A 21519-nucleotide genomic window follows, 5' to 3' on the forward strand; every position below is an offset into this window, starting at 1 on the left:
AAGAAATGACATCCCTATACATCACAGTAGGGCAGGACTAGGTTAAATACGAACTGACTACACTGCTTGATTCCACTGCCCACAAGAGGCCAAAGGGCTGCTATTGAAGTCAAATATAAAAAGAAGTGCCTAAAAGTAAGGTATTGTTCTGTAACAAGAGTTGCATATAAAAACAAGTTATAACAATCGCACCACAAAACATCAATCTGTCCTTCTCTCTTTAGCTGATATCCTACTGGTTCACCACTTTCTGTGTCACCACCTTAATATGCTGGAGTAAGCAGGCAGGACACTTCTGAAATACACTTTCATTGTGACTTTAAAGCAACACCAGGGAACTTTGCAAGTTGGTGACCCCAAATAGTAGCCAGCCCGAGGCCACTATTTGAATACTGCGGACTTCAATACCCACAAGTCATGTACCATGACATTGGTAGACCAAGTTTCCTCTTTGTAGTATATAGCTGGTGCAGATATAGTCAGGAGGCGCAGCAGTCACTGATGAGTCTGGACAGAACACTACTTCATACTTTTGCACTTACATTTGATTGCATCACTTCCTGTGCATGGAGACACACTCTTGTTAGTTACAATGGTGGCACCCAATGGCACCAATTAGTGAGAATGTCTTGTTATTCAGTCCCCGTCTCAGTACAGTGATGCAGGATACTACAGTATGCATCGTGCATGTGTGTGTGTGAAAATCTTGCGTGGCTTTGAAATCACTATTTTTGGAGTGCAGTGTCGTGGCTGCAGAGTTGGTGCATGAGAGGATGTCATTAGCTAGATTCCAATCATTTTGCATTAGTATTCACACGAAGCTCATGCCAATGAGCACACACACCGAAATCTTATCAATTTTTTAAAATGTGCACACCTGCCACATTTCTACATTGCATGCCTTCTGATGAACACATAGACACTTGAGAGCTGGCAGCCGTGTTAGACTGATCAGAATTGACTCAGATGCACCTCTCCTCAATGTTCAAATTTTTAAAAGGGATATTTTTTTAGGGAAGAGTCTGAAAGACAAAGAAAAATCCTGCTCAGAGAAGAGGGGAGAGGTCAAAGATGAGAAAGAAAATGAGAAGATTGGGAGTGTGTGTGTGTGGGGGGGGGGTGTTTCGATTTATTTGTTACTATCCCTGTCTTAGAGGTTCTAGTATGGACAGTGAATGAATTTTCTGATTTCTAACAACATTATCCAAAGCAACAATATTTTTCCCAAAGTAGGGAATCTCAAAACTTTGAAACTTATGGTAGTAAGCAAAAAAATATTGCATGAAATAATTGAATGAATAGAGCACAGTGATCTTAACAGTGAATTTTCTCAATCAAATGTGTAGCTGACTGTCACGCAGTTACAGTGCACTTAAATATAAGTTGGTAATTTTCCTAACTGCTGACACATTAAAGTAAACATCACACATATAAAATTATTTTCAACAGAAAAACAGCTAAATACAAGCATGCAGAGAGGGCATGCCACATTTCTCTGTTAGTAGCAGATGTGTTTTGGCTCTCTGCTGCCCCACTCTGGTCACACATGCACACCACAGTTTACTCTGACAATGAGTTCCTTAGTGGTGCATTTCAGGCTGCTCCAGATACATGAACTCTTCTTATTTTGCCACATGACAGCCTCTGGTGGATTCACAAGCTTGTTCTCTGTATTTCATTTAGTACACAGTGTGACATAATACTGATACTGAATGTAGTAATCAAGTAAAGAATAGGTTCGTTAGACACCAACTTAGCAACAATGACATGAATCCAAGTAAAATGCATTGTCCCTTTTGGTTGATCACAGAGAAATATTGAGTTTTACTTTGTTCCTCTCGTTTATTGAAAAGTATAAGAATCTGTAACTTGAATAATTTTTGATTATTGTATGTAATGGTGTCTATGAAGAAGATAGCATCAAGAAGATGCTAACATAGAGTTCCCCAGGAATTTGTCTTAAAACTTGGAAATGAGTTAGCATTTTAGCACTCCCAGTGTGCTCATCTTGAAGTCAATAGGTTTTTTGAATGAGTTTTTGGTTAGAGGCCTAAAATAAGTTCTCTGGTTAAAATCATGATATTTCACAATTGCATTTTTCAGGCTGTAAAAGTCATGTAATTGCTAAATATCATTGAAAGTATTGGAAAAGTCATTGAATTTTCTTGTGCGTAATGAAATTGTTGCAGTAATCTTCCACAGACAACCCATCACATTATGTAACATAGCATCAAATTTATTTCCAGTCGCTGGAACCTGACATAGCTGTAATATGGGTTGATGTCTGACGACATGTTGTTTATTATTACATATGTTTCCTTATTTTCTCACTACATAATGTCATTTCTAACTGAAACAGAGGTAAACATTTTGACACTGATGATAAAAGAGTTGTTTCGTGTGCTGTTGCAGGATTCCCAGCATTTTTTTTCTCATGTCAACGTCACATATAGACGTCACATAAAGCCTCTGATAAGTCTGTTAGATCAAATCTTGTCTGGATGAAGAACAGAGAGCTCTGTGGACATGCAGCTGGACAGATTGACTTCTTGGGATGACCTGATAGAAACTGTTGTTCTGAACTAAGTTTCTGCTGAGCGATTCAGTCGCTTGATGTTGACAACTCAGAAGATGTTTATTGTAGACTTTTGAAGACCTCACGTACTCACCTGCATGGATATTCTCCCAACACTGGTTGGTAGGAGCAACATTTTTAATGATTTTCATGATGGTGAACAGACTTCTTTTTATATGTTTATTCCAACGACATGATGAAACTGACCAATGAGCCAATGATTTCTCAGATTCTTAATGCATAGACTTGCCTTTGTCCTTTGACATTCATGCAAGACTTTTAATAGTAAGTGGAAATCTGGCAAACTGGCTTGATTTCTTTCAAAAACTGGATGAGCTACGCATAAAGACATGTCCTTAAATTTATCAAGAAATTAGTAAAAAGAAAAGAATACCTGAAAAAAGTGCATTTAAAGTTATAATAACTCTATAACATAATTTTAAATATGTAATTGTGATATCTGTTAGCACAGTTTTTCCCTAGCTTTTTAAAAAGTAATTTCCTGAATCTAAATTGACTTTTTTTGCCCTGGGTTTCAAAGGGTTAATCACAGATGCTGTTATTATCATTTATGGCATGTGAAATCTCTTCCCCACAGTCCATTTTAATCACTGTTATGAGTAATGTTGGATCAGATCCTAATTTGTCAAATCTGTGTGCTGGTGACATTTTTACACAACATAAGAATTGTAAAAGTTTTCTTGAAGGCAGCAGCTGACTGAGTTATGACATGATATGAAATTCAAAACGTGTTTACTACTGTGTCGTCAGCTTTGCAAATGAAATTTTGACTGCTGTTATGAATACAGATGCATTCAGCTCCACTCTGTGAATAGGATGAAAACTTGACCTGTCTTACAGAGAGGTCACACTAACAGTTCTCTCTCCTCCTCCTCCTCCAAACAGGGATATGGGCCCAGATCCAGATGCCCCAGCATAGTATGGATGTGATCAAGGGTCAGATGGTGGTGCTGAAGGCCTCGTACAGCACAATCCCGGCCAGTGACTTGAGCACCAACACCATCCTCTGGAATTTTTTCTCCTCTAACGTCTCCCAGCTGGTAAGGAAATGAACACCAGAATCATGGAGGTGATATTTGTTCATGTTTTGCTTCATATCCTGTATATACAGTATCTCCAGCCCAGCAGCTGTGGCTATAATATGTGGGATTACCTACAACCTTTGCCTGTTCTTACACTGTTAATCTGGCAAAGCTCTTCCTTCATAAACCCTTAGAAATTAATCCAAGACACAAAAGGTTTAAGGTTTTAATACAAGCACTGTATCGAGCACTGTAGCTCTCCTGCATTAGGAAATAAATTCAGTTCAGTTTAATTTTATTTATAAAGCCTGTTATCACAGATGGTTTACAGCATCAGACGTCCCTGTGTCCTTAGACCCTCACCGATACTAAGGAAAACTCCCCCAAAAAAACCCTAAAACATGGGGGAGAAAATGGCAGAAATCTGAGGAAGAGCGACTGAGGAGGGATCCCCCTCTCAGGATGCACAGACATGCAATAGATGTTGTAAAAAACAATAAAATTACAGTACACAAAGTGATACATAGGAGGGAGAGAGAGGGATAGATGCACAGCAACAATAAAAGTAACAATAACATATAACAATAGTAGTAGTGATAAAATTAATAAATGTATTTTTTGATAGCATGTAATATTACATGTTAGTACATATTGTAGTTTATGTATGTGGTTATAATTCACTTATAGTTATGATAATAATAGCGGAGGTATGATTGATAATAAGTAGTAGTAGTTAGTGTGGAGTAAGATAAATGTGTTTTTCCATATCAGATTCTTTATGAAATAATGGCTGCGTTAAAACATGAAACGAAGCAGAGGGGTCTTGCATAACAAGTCCCATCTGAACAGCCCCCTCCTCAACTCTGTATTGTTTTTTTACACATTATCTGGAGACCTGGCTGTGGCTCAGTTTACATATCTGCCCGGGTCAGATTACTGGGCTGTACAGATGGACGAGCCAAAAGAGGATCACAATCAGAAAGGAAACAGGGGAGAGGAGAACTCAGAGAGCTGGAAAAGACACAGTTGATTAAAAGTGAAGCTTTTTTTTTTTTTGCCTGGATGGCCATCCAGTGTCCCACTCTGCTTCACTGTCATTTAGAGCCAAAAAGATGAATAAAAAGAACAAACTGTCTCTGCCTCAAAGACAAACCTGGATACCGCAGCTCTTCAGAGAGTTGCATGTGTATGTTACAAAGATGCACAGCCATCCCCACGGTGTGCAGTCAAGATAATGTGAGGTAAATGCTTCTGACTAACTATGTAGTGAGCTGTTTAGTGTTTTTTGTCTCACACCAAACCTAACTGGCTTCCATGAACTAAGTGGTATTGACTCAATCTGCATTGAAATTTCAATGTTACTTAAGCAGGTTGTTAAATCAGTCTTTAACCCTTTGAAACAAATTGACAAATTGGTTTGATTTAAAAAAAAAAAAAGAAAGGAAAAAAAACATGGGGGGAAAAGGCAATGACCACCTTGGAAACCACCAAGAAATGTTTTTTTTATTATTTATCTAAATTTGTTTCAGAAGAAAATAAACCACTATATATATTTTTTTTAGTTTTTGGAACATTTTGGGTCATTTTCTTGTTGTTGTTGTTGGTTTTTTTTAACATTTCCTTTCTTTTTCTCAGTCTTTCCTTTTTTTTTCTCTGGGTAATTTTCTTGTATCTTTTCTCTAATTCCTTGCTGATTTTGGAGCCATACCTTGTTAAGTTGCTCATCGCCTTTTCCCCATGTTTTTGAACAACCTCAACTGGCCCCCTTCCAAAGTAGCAGCGGCTCTAGTCCGAGCTCTCTTTGGATCTCTGAGCTCTTCACCCTGTTTCTAAGGCTGAGCCCTACCACACTGTGGTGGAAACTCATGTTTTGTGGTATCCATGATCTTATTCTTTCGGTCTCTAGCTCATGACCAGAGGTGAGGGTCGGAATATGGATAGACCAGTAAATCAAAGCTTTGCCTTCGACTCAGCTCCCTCTGAGCCTCAAACAGCCCAGCATGATGCTCCTATCCCAGCAAACACCACACCAAACCACCTGTCCAACTCACGCTTTATTCTACCCTCACTTGTGGACTCGTGAAGATACTTGAACTCTTTCACATGGGGCAGTAACTCTATCCCAACCCAGAGGGGGCAATCCACCGTTTTCTGGCAGAGAAGCATGGCCTCAGACTTGGAGGTGCTGACTGTTGACCCTGTTTGCAGAAATCACTGCTGATATTCAAAGAACCAACTCCTGTGATGTACATTAAGCATTCAAATGCAGACACACAAAATCCCATCAGTTGGGATTTATTCTTTTTTTCTTAGCAGTGTCCATTGTGTGTTCCGGCACACTGAGGGTTAACGTTAGCTGTACATGATTCTATAAGAAGATTTTATGAGTAGAGTACAAATTGTGTTCATGTAACTCAGTTTATTCTGTCATGAATTTAACCAAATGTTTTTTTTAAAAAATGTCCAAACAATCACAATGTTTTGGGCAGGAGATGTTAGGATTAAAATCCTTCTGACCCCTCTGACTCTGGGTTAACCACCAAATACAATCATATTGACATGCATGTCACTGAAACGGCTCTCTCCGTTGTTCACTAATATAAACAATTACATGTTCCTGAACTGCATGCTCACAAGCCGTTTTTATTTCCTGTTTCTTTACGTCTGATATGTGCTCTCTGTGTCTTTTCATCCAGATCATCGCCTCCACCAAAGGCTCCATGAGCGTGGGCAGCTCCCAGTTTAAGGGCCGCGTCGGGTTCACCGCTAACATGCCGTCACGGGACGTGTCGCTGTACATCAACAACACCCAGGAGACTGACTCAGGACGGTACCTCTGCCAGGTCATCATCCCTGATAATCCTGGTCTCACCGCTGAGCTCAGCCTGGACGTGAGGGGTAAGAATCACATCCTGCCTGCACCACGTTCTGTGAGCTCACAAGCTGCTCTTTGTTTTGAGAAATTTAAGAAACCAACTGCCTTGATACAGATAAATAAATATAACTATTAGTTTAAATGTATGTATATTTCATACCTAATTGTGAAGTTTTTGCAACTTAAAAATGAGGGGTTAATTAACTTGTTCTATGCAACTGACAGCAACTTAATTTTTTAAGTAAATCAAATTAGTCTGACTTAACTGAATAACTACACTACTATTGTTGTATGTATGTGTTGGGCGTACATGATACATTCACGCAATCAACACGTGCTGAATCATGCACTTTGCATATTGATAAGGCGCTTTGCATCATGCACTTTATAGCATGCACTTTAGGCCATATACTTTACATTGCTGCTGTTGATTCCTCTGTATGAATTGTTGTTTGTTTGTTTCTCTCTTTCTTCTTTGCCTTTTCTTTCTGTATTTCTATTGTCTGCCAAGGGACTATGAATGTAAATTAGTGTCCCTGCTGGATCTGTCATATTTATATTTGTATTGGTGTATATAATTTTAATGAATATGCTGTGTTCATTAAAAAAACAGGATATAACCAAACTGAAAAATAAATTAATTAATTAATAAACAGTGAAATGTTTTCCTTAAAGAGAAATATTTCGTCAAAGTAATTATTTTTTAAAGATTTACTTTACGAGGATTTAAAGTGGATTTGTTTGATTTTACAGCTCCTTTTGTTTCGTGCTAATTCTGGCCTTGTCTTAAGATGTTCAGGATGAAAATAATCCTGCAAACAAATCTTTCTTTCTTAAGCTTATTTTATTTATCAAATGCAATCAGTTTCTTAAATACCACCAAGATAAAACAACTATTCAGCTGAGTCAGACTAACTTGGTTAGCTTAAGCTTAAGTTCATGTCACTTGTCTTTTTAAGATGCCTTCAAGAAACTAAGTAAACACAACAAAACTTAAAGCAAAATCTTAAAAACAGATATAAAGTGAACAAAAGGTAAGAACAGTTATATTTATTTCCTGTATTTTTTTAAGATCAACTTGTCAGATTTTACAGTGACTTTTTAGTCAATTTTCCAATGTAAGAACTATAAATATAGTTGTACTTCTTACATTGAAAACTTGACTAAACAGGGTTAAATGACATATATTATGATGTAGATTCTAACAAAATAAACTCTGTGTAATCCTCTTGTGTCAGTCCCTCCTGCTGTTCCCAAGTGCTCTCTGTCAGGGAAGCCGGTGCTGAAGGGGAATGTGACTCTGAGCTGCAGATCCAGCTCTGGGAAGCCCATCCCTCTGTACAGGTGGAAGAAAACCAGTCCCACCTCGGAGGTCTTCTTCTCACCCATGCTAAGTGAGTGGAGCCAGCACACTTACTCATTCTTATTACTCACTTTGCAGTACCATGTATGGACCTGCTCCTGTTACTGGAGTTGAGCAAGGACAGTCTTTGCGCTTATGCATTGTTTTAATTCTAGAAATATGATAATCAGTTGTGTATGTAGCAAGTATCCTACAAACTATAGTTATATAGTAATGTAGTATAATTCAAAATACAGTGTCAAATTAAGCATATCCACAATTGCGTCAAAACAATGCATGCCACTGTCATGCATTCTGACTTTGTGCTGTCATGTGTGTATTTTCATGTGCAAATGGAATAATATGCATACATGCATGTTTGACTGTAATTCTGCGTGTTTTCTGCTGCTTTAGATGAGAAGATGGGCACTCTGAAACTGAGCAACCTGAGCAGCAACATGTCAGGGAAGTATGTGTGCACAGCCAGCAACTCAGCTGGCTCAGAGACCTGCGTCATCAACCTGGACATCGTCACCTGTACGTAAACACACAACAGCACACACAATCACCATATACACAGAAAGAGAAAATTATATAAGCTGGTGTTTGATTACTTATAACGCAACAATTCCTATTTTTATCACTCATTTGAGACAGTTTTGAAGAGAAAAAAACCTTTGAAAAAAAAGATCTGTATGCTCTGTAGACATGTGCTTTTGTGACTGTAATCATTGTGTGTCCCATGATTAGCCACTAATGTGGGGATGATAGTTGGAGCCACATTGGGTTCACTGATTGGCTTCGCAATCCTCTTCATCTTCTTTTTCCTGCTGAAGAGGCGGAGAGACAACGAGGATGACATGGCCAATGAAATCAAGTAAGTTCATGCTGTTTACCTCTGAATAGCCTTAATCACTGAAGAAAAGAGTATTTTATCATTAAAAACACATTGCTTACAGTAGAACACTCCAAAACTCAAACATGAAGGCTGTCTGATGCCTTTCCAGAATTTCACTTGGTTTGAGGTGATTAACTTCATTCAATTATAAAGTTAATGCTCAATAAAAATGAGACCTGCTACTTTTTGTTGAAACAGTTTATTCTGTTTGCAATGGCAGTTTTAACAAAAAGATAAAATAATAAAAATTAGATTTTTGAGCAGTAATAAAAAAGAGGAGGTAATGTAAGTGACAAAGTGGTTGACTGATATGTCCCTGTAACTGTAAGGCTGCAACTACATTTTATTTTCCGTCCGTCTCACGGTTTTCTCAATCAAGCAATTATTTTTTTTTGTCTCTAAAATGTCAGAAACTAGAAAAAAAAGACATAATTTTCTTAAGTCCAATGTCGTCCAACATCTTCTACAATGATCACATTGTAGAAGATGGAGGCTGCACATTTGGCATTTTTGCATCAGTGACTGAAGTGTTTGATTATCAAATAGTTGCTGGTTTATATTTCTGTCAATCAGCTAATCTGTAACTTCTTCTTGCAAATCTTACATAATGTCATTTTTAGTTGTTGTTGTTGTTGCGGTGGTTCTGTCCATCCGTCCCATTTTCGTGAATGGAATAGCTGAAGACCGCCTTGAGGGAGTTTCCTCAAAATCCACACAAATGTCCACTATGAGTCAGAGATAAAGTTTTTGCACTTTGGTTGTCAGAGATCAAGGCTCAAGGCCACTGTGACCTTGCATTCATCTCATTCTCACAAATGCAATAACTCAAGAGCACCTTAAGGGAATTTCTGCAAATGTTGCAAAAAACATCCACTTGGACTCAACAATCAACTGATTTGAATTTAGAAATGCAGATAATAGGTCACAGGTCAAGGTCCCTGTGACCTTGCATTTGTCTCATTATTGTCAACACGATATCACAATCACCTTGAGAGGATTTCTCTAAATTTGGCACAAACGTCAACTTGAACTCAAAGATGAACTCTGTAGAATTTGATGGTCAAAGGTCAAGGTCACTGAGCTTGAGTCTGTCTCATTCTCTTGAACATGCCATCGAAAAGACAGACCTCAGAGTGCTTCCTCGAATTTGGCACAAAACATTCATTTGGACACAAGAATGAACTCATTAGAAGCTCATGGGTCAATCTCACTGTGACCTTACAAAAGATGATTTTGGCCACAATGCAACTAATAAGCTAATTATGACAAAATGACTAAATTATGAAATTACAAGATTTTATATCCAAAAGGTCAAAGGTCAACAAAACACTTACAGCCATTACGTCATAACGCAGGATGCCGGTCAGAGACTGAATTGGTGACACTAACCTTGACACTGTGCTGATTGTAGAGATCTTTTGTGCTGCTCGGTTGTAGAAGTTTTCACTGACATGCATGTAAACTGTAAGCGCAACTTGACTAGTGCACGAAGATATACAACCGCCAGGCAGTAATTTTAGTTTCCACTGTAAATGGACCTGCACTTGTACAGTGATTTCACCACTCAAAGTGCTTTTACACTACAAGTCACATTCACTCATTTAGACACATTCACACACTGGTGGCCAAGGCTACCATACAAGGTGCCTCCTGCTAAACAGTTTTTAACCATTCACGCACACTCACACACTGATGGAACAGCCATCATTCAATATCTTGTCCAAGATACTTCAACATGTTGACTGGAAGAACCGGGAATCAAACCACCAACCTTCTGATTAGAGGATGACCCGTTCTACGTCTGAGCTACAGGCGCCCCTATAAATGGTAACTTGTGTGTCCTGTCCACCTCCAGGGAGGACGCTCAGGCTCCCAAGCGTGTGTCCTGGGCTAAGAGCGGCATGGGTTCAGATATCATCTCCAAGAATGGCACCCTGTCCTCCATCGCCTCCAGCCCACACCATAAAGAGCCCTCCCACCACCACAACAACCACCACCACCTGCAGCAGTACCCCCAGCGTCCCCCTTCATACACTGCCTCCATCATCACCGCCACAGGCAGCACAGATGGCTACCGCCCGTCCCGCCACCACGGAGCCTCCACCCCCACCCACTACAGCTACAACAACGACACCACCCTGCCTCAAGGACAGACCGTCTCCTCTGAGGCCAACGGGGGCTCCCTCCCCAGACCGGAGCGCTACACCCAGCTGCCCCAGGCTCAGGTGCTGCCGCAGACCTACAGCCAGCCTCACCTGCAGCTCCAAGCTGCTCCCTCCCCGCCACCGCTGCCCACCTCCACCATCACAGCCTCAAACATCACCCGCATGGGAGGGGTGCCCATCATGGTGCCTGCACAGAACCAGGCCGGATCTTTGGTCTAACGCCAGCAAACAGTGCTGTCGACAGAAACAGTGGAACACTGCCTCTTTACGCTCTCAGAAAGGGTCAGCTGATTTTTTTTTTAAGGGAACGCTTTAACTAATATTTAGCAAAGAATTAAAGTAGATAAAAAGGTAAAATTCACTTAGTGACGCTCGCTGGTGCCAGCAAGCTTTATTGGCAAGACTTTCAGACACAGACTGTTAACTTGCTTTACTATATTAAGTCTTTCATATTCTGTAAACACTGTAAACACTGCAAACTATGTATAGATATGATTTTCATACATTTTTGTCCAGTATCCATTTTTCTACATTACCAATGCGCATTTTTAATAATGTATTTTATTTGTTGTACTTTGTTCTTTTCAGTTGTAGCTTTTTAATGTCCTATTATGTTTTGTTCTCTCCTGACACACGAATTCCACAAAATGAGCAGCAGCTTGATCATCATGTGTGTGCAGGTCTCATATACAGATAAGAAAAGGGTTATGCAGGTCAGCTGTACTTTATTTAACCCTTTAAAACCTGGTCACCCCTCACAAGCAAATTGGTTTGATTTCTTTCAGACACATGGGGAAAAAAGCAATGACCAACTTGATGAGAAATGTCCCACAAACTGAAAGAAATAAGTAAAAAGTGATGAAGAAAATGGCCTGAAGATGAGTTTTAAAAAAGTTAAAATTATGAAAAAATGTCCAGAAAAATACATATTTGAAATTATTATAATGATGTTGTTACAATTATGTTACAGAAAAATACAGTTTAAAAGAAATTCTGCACTTATTTCAAGTCTTTTTTTTAACCTTAACCTTTGCTCATTTTCAGATAATTTTCTTGTGAATTTCTTTCTGTTTTTGGGGCCTTGTTTGTTAATTTGCTCATTGCTATCTGTAGGGAAAAATATCTCTTAAAAAAAGCAAAAATCTAGGGGCTATATTTATAATTATCATAGTTACATATTTGAAATTAGGTTACATAATTATTATAATTTTTACGTGCTTTCCCCAGGTCATTTTCTTGTTTGTTTGTTTGTTTTTGTTATATGTAATTTTCTTTATTTTAATTAATTAATTTATTTTTTTGTTGTTTTTATTTTTATTACGGATTTCTCTTTAATTTCCTTCGTTCCATGTTTTTGAAAGAAATCAAACCTACTTGTTCAGGTTTCAAAGGGTTAAAAACTACCCAAAAAAGGGGTTATAATGACCAAAATAGCTTGAAGCACAATATATTTTAGACCTGTTCAGAGGAGCTCAAAGTGAAGTTAGTGAGGACTGGTTGTAAAATATGAAAATCTGTGTATTATTGAGCATATTTCTGCAGCAGACTAGTAGAGAGAAATATAAAACAATATTATAAATATGATCAAATTTGGCGTTGCAAAGTATCCTAATCCTTTTTTTGGCTTTACTTCTGTCGGTGGTTCAGTTTATTAAATGCTCTTAGACTCAATTCTTAAACACAGATTAGCAAAAGCTTCTTATGATATTGAGCTCTATTCAGAACTGCAGCGTGGTGACTGTGCTAAAACATGAGTCGACACTTTAGTTGTAATAATTTAAAGTTGCTTGCAGAATTGAAATTGTAAATGTATGATATTTATTTTTGGAGATGTTGGTCACAGCCTGTATGGAACATATGATACATGTTTTCCTGCAACACTGGATACTGAACCAAAGATAAACAGGATGTAATGCTTCGTTATTTCAACATGCTCCACTTAAATGTTTATTTTCCAGTGTAGGTCAGTGAGGAGAGAATCTGTTTACTTCAATGTGACATTGAAGGATTTGTATCCCCGACCAAAAAGCTTTTTTTAATCAATTCTTTATTCAAATTTAATTGACATTAGCATGAAATGGTAACAGGAAGCTCATATGAGCTTGTTTCCATCAAAAACATTAAGGTCAGGGTGTTGTGAAGACTCTTGAAGGAGCTTAGTGATCCTGTGAGAAGATGGAAAAGATAAACTACTACTACTACTTTAAAGTAAACTACATAATATTGTATCAGAATATGTTGACTTAATACTGCTGATCCAAATAAGCACTGAATTTTCACTCAAAGATACCTGGGTCTAGATCTTAGAACACGTTCTCATCCTATGTTGCCACATTGCAGTGGAATTCCGTGTCTACATATTACGCTTTAGGTATCTCTCTGCATCTCCTCTTTACATTGATGTTATGACACAAGCACATGGTGGGATGACGATGCAGGTGGTTATGTTTCGGCAACAAATGCACATGGCTACCAACACTGAGATGTCAACAAACTCCCATACTGGCACGGTGCTTAGGATTAGGGGAAGGAGGCACACGATAGGGTGTAAAAAAACCCATCACCATCCATTTAGACGGGAAGCGAACACCAGACTTGCACATTAAAGTCTGGAGTTTGTTGGATCAATCCATCGCCCCATAGTCGCCCTTGCACACCGGCAGCGTTTCAACCTGACACGGTTCTGTGGCATATCAAGTGACGCCGTCCGTCTGCGTATCATGCTGTATTGGCTGGTGATGTCTGGTGGCATATAACAACACTGACAGTTCTTTTGGCATATGATTCCCCACCCCAAAGGTCGCAAAGTGGCAGTATTTGAGCTGAACTGGCTCACTTCACCAAGTTCTCGACCCATTGATCAGGCATTAGGACAAGGAAGAGCGACTTCTCGGGTGAAAAAAAAAAAGTGCTGCGGGGGACTAACGATTAACCAAGCGCAATGGGCAGGACTACTCTGTTGTCAGGCAGTTTTCAAGCATTTTGCCAGAACCAATGAGAAATAGTAACAATGGTGAGCACTATAGCCAAGACTTACACTGCTATTGAGGCAGCTCTAAATCGGCATGTCTTCTCAATATCGCCCAAAATCGTAGTTTGTTTCACTTTGCTTTCCTCCACTGTCAAAAAATGCAGAAATACAAACACATTGGCGTGGAAGTAAAAAGATGATAGATTCAGACAAATATGTCTGTTGTTAGAGATAATGAAATTCTCACACCCCACAAACTCAGTGGGATCGGACACAATGTCAGACAGACGATGGAAACATGTACGAGGTGACAGATCTATCTGATACCAGGCAAGACCTAAAGGCTAGATTCCACTGAGGAAAATTTCGGTGCTTGTTTTGAATTAAAACCAGTTCCTGTATCACACTGCCATTATCATCTTTCAGTCAGTATTTCTGATAAAGAGCAGCGGTAGCTCATACGGCCCTGTTCTGTGAAAGACTGCTTTACTGAGTGGTCTTTAAACTTCTGACCTCATTAGTGATGTCAGATGAGTTTTTACATGCTAGACATTTATATTGTAAAATCCGAATGTATCCAGATGGCTTTAGGACCTGAGCACATTTACACGCAGTGTTTCAAGAACATAACATGAACTTCGGTATCAAATCATTTTTTATATAAGCATTGAAGTCTAAGTATTATTTTCAACTGTGGCCTTTTTCTTTATTATTCTGGACTCTTTCAAGTAAAACACACGTTAGAATATAATTTGGATTTAGAGAAGAAAGGAAAACCAGATATATGTGTAACAATCTTATCTATCGTGCTGTATTGTCATTACACTGAAGCATATGGTAATTGGGTCATTTTGACGAAGGCCGTATTGTTTTTAATACATTCATGAAAAACGGAAAGAGTTCATGTGGGAGCTGAAATTGACGAACTCATCACTTTGAATATGACGGTCTTTACAGCTACACTGATTTAATTTGTGGGTGTCTCAAAAAAAAAAAGTGTACATTCTGAATATTAAAATGTATTCAAGACAAGCCTTTATTTTTATACAGTGATGTATAAGAGCACAAGAGAGTTTTTAAATAGTAAATGTCAGTGAGTTATGAACCATGATGGATTGTATAACTGCTTAGGTCAAAAAGGGGCCAAACCTGTGCTCATTTCTGCAGTAGGTTGAAACTGGACATGGATGTGCAGTGTGTATCCTCCATATTTATGTTCATGGAAAAATGCTTTGTATAAAATTTTCAATTAAAAGAGAAATGATCAGTTGTGTGTGTGCATATTTTCCCCCAAAGCTTCCAGAATGTCCATATTAAAGATAGATTAGCCTTATTTACCACATGGAAATGTGTTGACTTCCAAAGCCGATTCTCATTTGGTGTCATTTCTAGGAGGATGTTTGTCCACAGAGACAGAAACAATATGATGCCATTTACACATAGAAAATGAATCCTTGATATCGTTCAGTAGGAGGACTTGCACCCAAAAATGGAGTGTGTAACCACGTTCTATGGCAGTAATCAGACATGAACTACAGTCAATTCACGCCATCATCTGCCCTCTGCTGGTTACAAATGTTGTCAAAAAACACATCATAGTATAGTGTAAGAAAGAAAGAAAAAAGCAGCAAAGTATAATATGTATATGTAACAAAAAATAAACATCATACTATAGCATGTCATTGAAATAAGAAAGAAGTTACACTGTTGTCTGTCTTAAAAATGCAAAATGACAAAAAACAACATATTTCGTCACAAAAAAATAAAAAGAATGCCACATTATGCTATGTCATAAAAAATAAGGAATAATAAATGTATAGGATTTCATTAAAATGCAAAAATTATGTCATAGAATATATTGCCAAAAAATAGTCATAGTATAACATAACTATTTTGAACAACATACTATAGTATGTCGTACTTATGCTGTTTTCGGTGACATACTATACTATGAATTTTTATGCCATTTTTGATGTCATGCTATACTATGATATTTTTATGCTGTCTTGGGGGAAATGTTAAAGTATGACTTTTTGATGGTATTTTGGATGACATACTAGAGTTTGAATTTTTAAAAACATTTTTAGCAGTTTTGGACAACACTATAACATGACTATTTCATGCCATTTAGATATATATTAGGCCAATGTAACTTTTTTATGCTATTTTGGGCGACATTCTATAGTATGCCTTTTTAATGGTACTTTGGGTAACATACCATAGTATGACTTTTTTATGGACTATGGCGTTTATCTATATGTAACTCGTTTCTGTTTAAGCAGCGCGTTTCAGACTGATGCCTCCTGTCCTGCTCAGAAACACCATCTTGTCCAGAGCAGGTAAGCCACACCAAACACCCCTCATGTTTGTAGTGGTCGTGTTTGTAATCCAATAATAGTATTTGGGGGGAATTTTTTTTTTTAATACTATTTTTGGCGACATACCATACTATGAGTTGAAAAAAGGATAGTTGTACACACATTGCGTAGGTTTTTGAACTGACAAAGATCCAAGTGGGAGTGAAATGCTGTCTCTAATAAACTTGTGTGCATGGAGTAAGTGTGCAGGTGTAACCGTTTTTGACAAACCATGCTATAACTAGTTTTTGACTTTTTTAAATAGTATTTTTGACGGCATACTGTAGTATCCATTTTTAAAGGTATTTTGTATGGCATGCTTTAGTATGATTTTTTTAATGCTATCTTGCAGGAAATACTTTAGTATGAATTAATTTGGACGACAAACAACAGTATGATGTTTTTTGCTATCTTGCATGAAATACTATACAATTGCTTTTTGAAGGTATTTTCGATGACATTCGATAGTTTTTTTTTTTTTTAAACTGTTATGATGTTTGAGAAATACCATAATGTGGCATTTTGATTTTGGGTGACATGAAATTGTATGACTTTTGTTATGGTATGACAGACAACATGCCATGGTATACTTTTTTGTGGTGTTTTTGACAACATTGTATGACTTTGTGTTGCTGTTTTGGACGATATACCATAGCATGACTTTTTTAATGGTATTTTGTGTGACCCAGCCCCGGATAAGCAAAAGAAGATGGATGGATGGATGGATGATAGTATGACTTTTTTATGGTATTTTTGGCAACATACTATTGTATTATTGTATTTTTCTCTTCTTTTTTTTAAATTGCCTAAAAAGGGGGAGAGAGAGAGGGGGAGACAAAGAGCTGAGGCCAGATTTGAACATGCGCCCGCTGCGGCGAGGACACAGCCTCTGTACATGGGGCGCCTCTCTGTCCACTGAGCCACCAGGCGCCCCTTGTATTACCCCTTGTATTTTTTATGGTACTTTGCACGACATACTATAGTATAACTTGTTTATGGTATTTTGGACTGCATACTATAGTATGACTTTTTCTGGTATTTTAGACTACAAATTACATTATGTAACTTTTTGGGTATTTTGAACAACATCGTAGAGTATTTTTGGTACTTAGGACTTGGTAATTTTGGATGACACACTAAAGTATTACTTTTTAATGGTATTTTGGACAACACATTATTGTTTTACTTTTTTGTGGTATTTTGGATGACATACTATAGTATGACTTTTTATGGTTCTTTGGATGTCATAATATAGTATTACTTTTTTATGGTATTTTGGATGATACACTATTCTATAGTTTTTTTAATGGTGTTTTCTACGATACAATGTAGTGTTACTATACTATAGCATGACTTTTTTGCCATTTTGGAGGACAAACCATCATATATTATGGTTTATATATATATCATATATACATTTTTCTATTTTGGGAAATACTTAAACTATGACAATTTGATGGTAATTTCATCATGTGACCAACTAAACTCAAGGTGTATGGACAGAAAGAGGCAGATGCAGTCAGCATGAGGGTAGAATGTTTATTAGAATTTGCGATTAGCAATGTAACATTCACCTAACATGGCGCAAAGAAAGTCATAAATATGCTAATATGCAAATACGCACGCCTTTATTGAAATGAGCTCATCTCATCAGGGGATGATATATCCAGGGAGAAGTCAGTGATACACCTCAGTGCGGCTGAACAGAGTGGAATGAGCAGAAGCCTTTTGCTCTGATGACACAGGAAATAAAAGTAGAAAACCAGCAACAGAGTTTATATCAAATATTAGATACAAATCAAAAGAGATTTCAAAAAAGTCAGAAGAGCACTGGATATTCAGATAGTGAAGCAAAAAGAGAAAATAACTTAATAATGCACTGCACCGCACCCGTAATTGTGTGTTTGCTGTCATTCACATGGAGCTACAGTACTAAGTTGGCAGAAAAAGGTGCATGGCTTTTGTATTCGAATGAATCACTCTTTTCATCTCAGACACAACAGGGCATGATCACTTGTGGATGAAGTATGGCATTTCACTTATTTTACAGTGTCGTCCTTATGACTCAATGCACACAACAATCAACAGAACCCAGTGGTTACGAGGTCAGTTTATGAACAAGTGTCAGAACTTGGCAACATTGAGATTTTGTTAAAGGGAACAAAGAAATAAAGGAACTATAAAGTAAAAAACAAAACAAAACAAAAAAAACAACAACAATAACGTTTTATCCCTGTACCAAAGTGGTGTTGTGATATTTAGTAGCATGTCATGCTCCATTAGTGAAGTCCTTTACATGTGGGTAGGTTGTCCCACTTAACTATTCAGACAGTGGCCGTTTTGGGTCTGGCCTGAGCGTTATGTGCAGGAGGGAAGAAGGTGAGCTCAGCGAAAGGCAGTAGTCATAGTTGAGGTGAATACAATAATGTCGATGGTGAGGATCCATGGTTGATAATGGTAAAAGATGGAAGGTCATGCAGCTTGGGCCAGAGGCTTGAGAAGCCCTCAGAGGAAGAATTCTCCGTCACACTGTGGTCTCTGGCCTGACGGTGCTTTAGGTAGGACACAAGACTGCAGAGGGAAAAAGTGATCACTGTCGCAAAATGAGGAAGTTCAATTTGGCACTTATTGAATTTACCAAACAGGGGGCCTCACGCAGCAACATTCCCTTAAATTTCTCTGATACTTACTCACATTAAATGTTTGCTGTGGTTTGGCCTTTCTTTCAGATGACAATGGCATTTTGGGGGCCTGAAAACCCAAGCTTTTGAAACTGGGTTGCAGAGTGTAATCTTTTGAAGACGCCACCTCTTGTGTCACTGTGTAAATTGGTTATGTAGAGATCCTGTGACAAAAGTGACGTCACGCACGATCTGATACCTCCAAGTAAATGTTGTCCTTCCATCGATGACTAACCTGTTTGTCCATGATTCACATTACAACCAACCAATCACACCTATTCTCAATTGTGATGTAACTCGCAGTGCTCCATGCTGACACCCGCCAATGAAGGAAAAAGAAACCGCCAATTTCAAAACCAATCAAGCAGCAACCGCATGCAGAGATGAGGTTTTCTCGAATTTTCAGCACATTTTATTACTAAATATTGAAATAAAAAATATAGTGTTACTTAACGTTAACACTTTCTATGAAGACTATATCTATAATGCATTATGACAGCATTATAATGCTATAATACTATAGCTATAATACTACAGTATGTCCTCCAAATATCATAAAAATTCATAATACACCATTAAAAATTAATGCAACAGTATGTGGTCCAAAATACCAGAAAAAAGTGATACAATACTTAGACGTCCAAAATACCATAAAAAAAAGTAATGCAATAGTATGTCGTCCAAAATACCATAAAAATGTAATACTATAGTAGGTGGTCTGAAATACCATATAAAAGTCATACTATAGTATGTTGTAACAAAAAAACATGAAAAATTAATGCTACAGTATGTTGTCCAAAATACCATATAAAAGTAATACGATACAATGTCGTCCAAAATACCATAAAAAAAAGTCATACTGCAATATGTCATCCAAAACACCATAAAAAAAGTCATACTATACTGAATGTTTTCCAAAACACTACAGAAAAGTAATACTATAGTTTGTCGTCCAAAACATCATAAAATTGTTATAGGTTAGTAATTTGTCATAAAAAAGTCATACTGTAGTATGTCATAGAAAATGCCACAAAAAAGTAATACAATAGTGTGTCATCCAAAATACCATAAAAATGTAATACTATGGTGTGTCGTACAAAATACCCTAAAAAAGTATTACTTTCGTATGTCGTAGAAAACACCACAAAAAATACAATGGTGTGGTCCAAAATACCATAAAAGAGTAATAGCATAAAAAAGTAATACTTTTGTATGTCGTCCAAAATACCATAAAAAAGTAACACTTTAAATACCATTAAATTGCCATACTATATTATGGTGTCCAAAATACCATAAAAAAGTCATACTAGTATGTCATAGAAAACATCATAAAAAAGTAAAACTATTGCATGTTTTCCTAAATACCATTAAAAAAAAAATACTAGTGTGTGTCGTCAAAAATACCACAAAGAAGTCACACTACAGTATGTCGTCAAAAATACCAAAAAAGTAGAACAATAGTCTGTTGTCCAAAATACCATAAAAACTGATAATATAGTTTGTTTTCCAAATACCATAAAAATGTAATACTACAGTATGTAGTCGAAAAAAACATAAAAATGTCATACTAAAGTGTGTTGTCATACTATGAAAAAATAAATGTCATACTATTGTATGTCTTCCAAAATACCATAAAAAACGTATACAAAAGTATGTCGTCCAAAATACCACAAAAGTCATACTAAAGTACAGTATGTCCTCCAAAATCCCTTAAAAATGTCTACTATAGTATGTCTTAGAAAACACCACAAAAAAGTTATGCAATAGTGTGTCGTACAAAATACCAAAAAAAGTAATACTTTTGTATGTGGTCAAAAATACAGACATGGCTTTACATTTTGTACCGTGTAACAGTGGAGAATAAAAAAGTGGATAGCAGTTGCTGCAGCTCCTGAAATCCCTGGTTAGTAGCCTATGCTATATGCTGTAAGCTAGCCAGCTAACCACTGTAGGGTCTACCTGTGAGCTAAAATTAGCTACTGGATTGTTTGCTATTAGCCTGCAAGCTAACTGTGTGTTTGATTTTTAAATTGCTAGCTTCAAAAGTCATATCATGTATCCATATATATGAGTGGAGCTAGCAATCTTCAGCTAAATCATTAGGTTAACTTGTAGGCTAATTGCAAACATCCCAGTGGCTAACTCAGGTTGCAGATAGCCTGTTTGGTATGGGGAAAGTGGTTAGCTAGTTACCTAGCTACAGCATATGGGATACTCACTGTGGATTTCAAAGGCTGCAACAGTTTCTGTCCTTCTCTGACACTGCAAGATCCCCAGTCTTTATGAAATCTAATTCTGTGGCTAAAAACTCTCTGATACATTGTTGGAATTAAGTCTTTTAAATGCATTTTCAAAGTATTCTAGTGTATGGTACGCATTAATCACTTATGACGCAGCATATATTCTTATAAATGAAATGAAAATGATTAGACTTTACTCAACACCTACAATGAAACATGATGAAGCATAAATTGTTATGAATGAATCAATATGCACCTCACTTTACTTAACACATACAATGGTAACTAATGATACAGCATGGATTGTTATATCACACTATGAGTCCTTACTACAGTAAAATGTTGATGTGTAAATAAGTGAGTATAGAAATT

At 37.3% G+C, this 21519-nt stretch overlaps 2 protein-coding genes across 3 annotated transcripts in view; one reads left to right on the top strand and one right to left on the bottom strand.

Annotated features, from left to right (window-relative positions):
• esama (endothelial cell adhesion molecule a) overlaps window positions 1–15136 on the top strand; it is a 90024-nt gene extending 74888 nt beyond the window's left edge. Inside the window, exons 2-7 of the mRNA XM_042499717.2 lie at window positions 3482–3636; window positions 6315–6516; window positions 7732–7887; window positions 8250–8372; window positions 8586–8712; window positions 10589–15136. Coding sequence (XP_042355651.1) covers window positions 3482–3636; window positions 6315–6516; window positions 7732–7887; window positions 8250–8372; window positions 8586–8712; window positions 10589–11117 — 1292 coding nt within the window. The 3' untranslated portion in view covers window positions 11118–15136. The remainder of the gene's footprint in view (window positions 1–3481; window positions 3637–6314; window positions 6517–7731; window positions 7888–8249; window positions 8373–8585; window positions 8713–10588) is intronic.
• Window positions 15137–17751: 2615 nt separating this feature from the next.
• fez1 (fasciculation and elongation protein zeta 1 (zygin I)) overlaps window positions 17752–21519 on the bottom strand; it is a 36641-nt gene continuing 32873 nt past the window's right edge. For both annotated transcript variants that reach the window (XM_088088540.1, XM_088088541.1), the window contains exon 12: window positions 17752–18797. In XM_088088540.1, the coding sequence (XP_087944666.1) occupies window positions 18781–18797 (17 nt within the window). In that variant the 3' untranslated portion in view covers window positions 17752–18780. The remainder of the gene's footprint in view (window positions 18798–21519) is intronic.

This window comes from Plectropomus leopardus, chromosome 15, assembly GCF_026936395.1.
Source record: "Plectropomus leopardus strain MGB_pleo_1.0 chromosome 15, ASM2693639v1, whole genome shotgun sequence".
In the NCBI taxonomy this organism is placed as follows: domain Eukaryota; kingdom Metazoa; phylum Chordata; class Actinopteri; order Perciformes; family Serranidae; genus Plectropomus; species Plectropomus leopardus.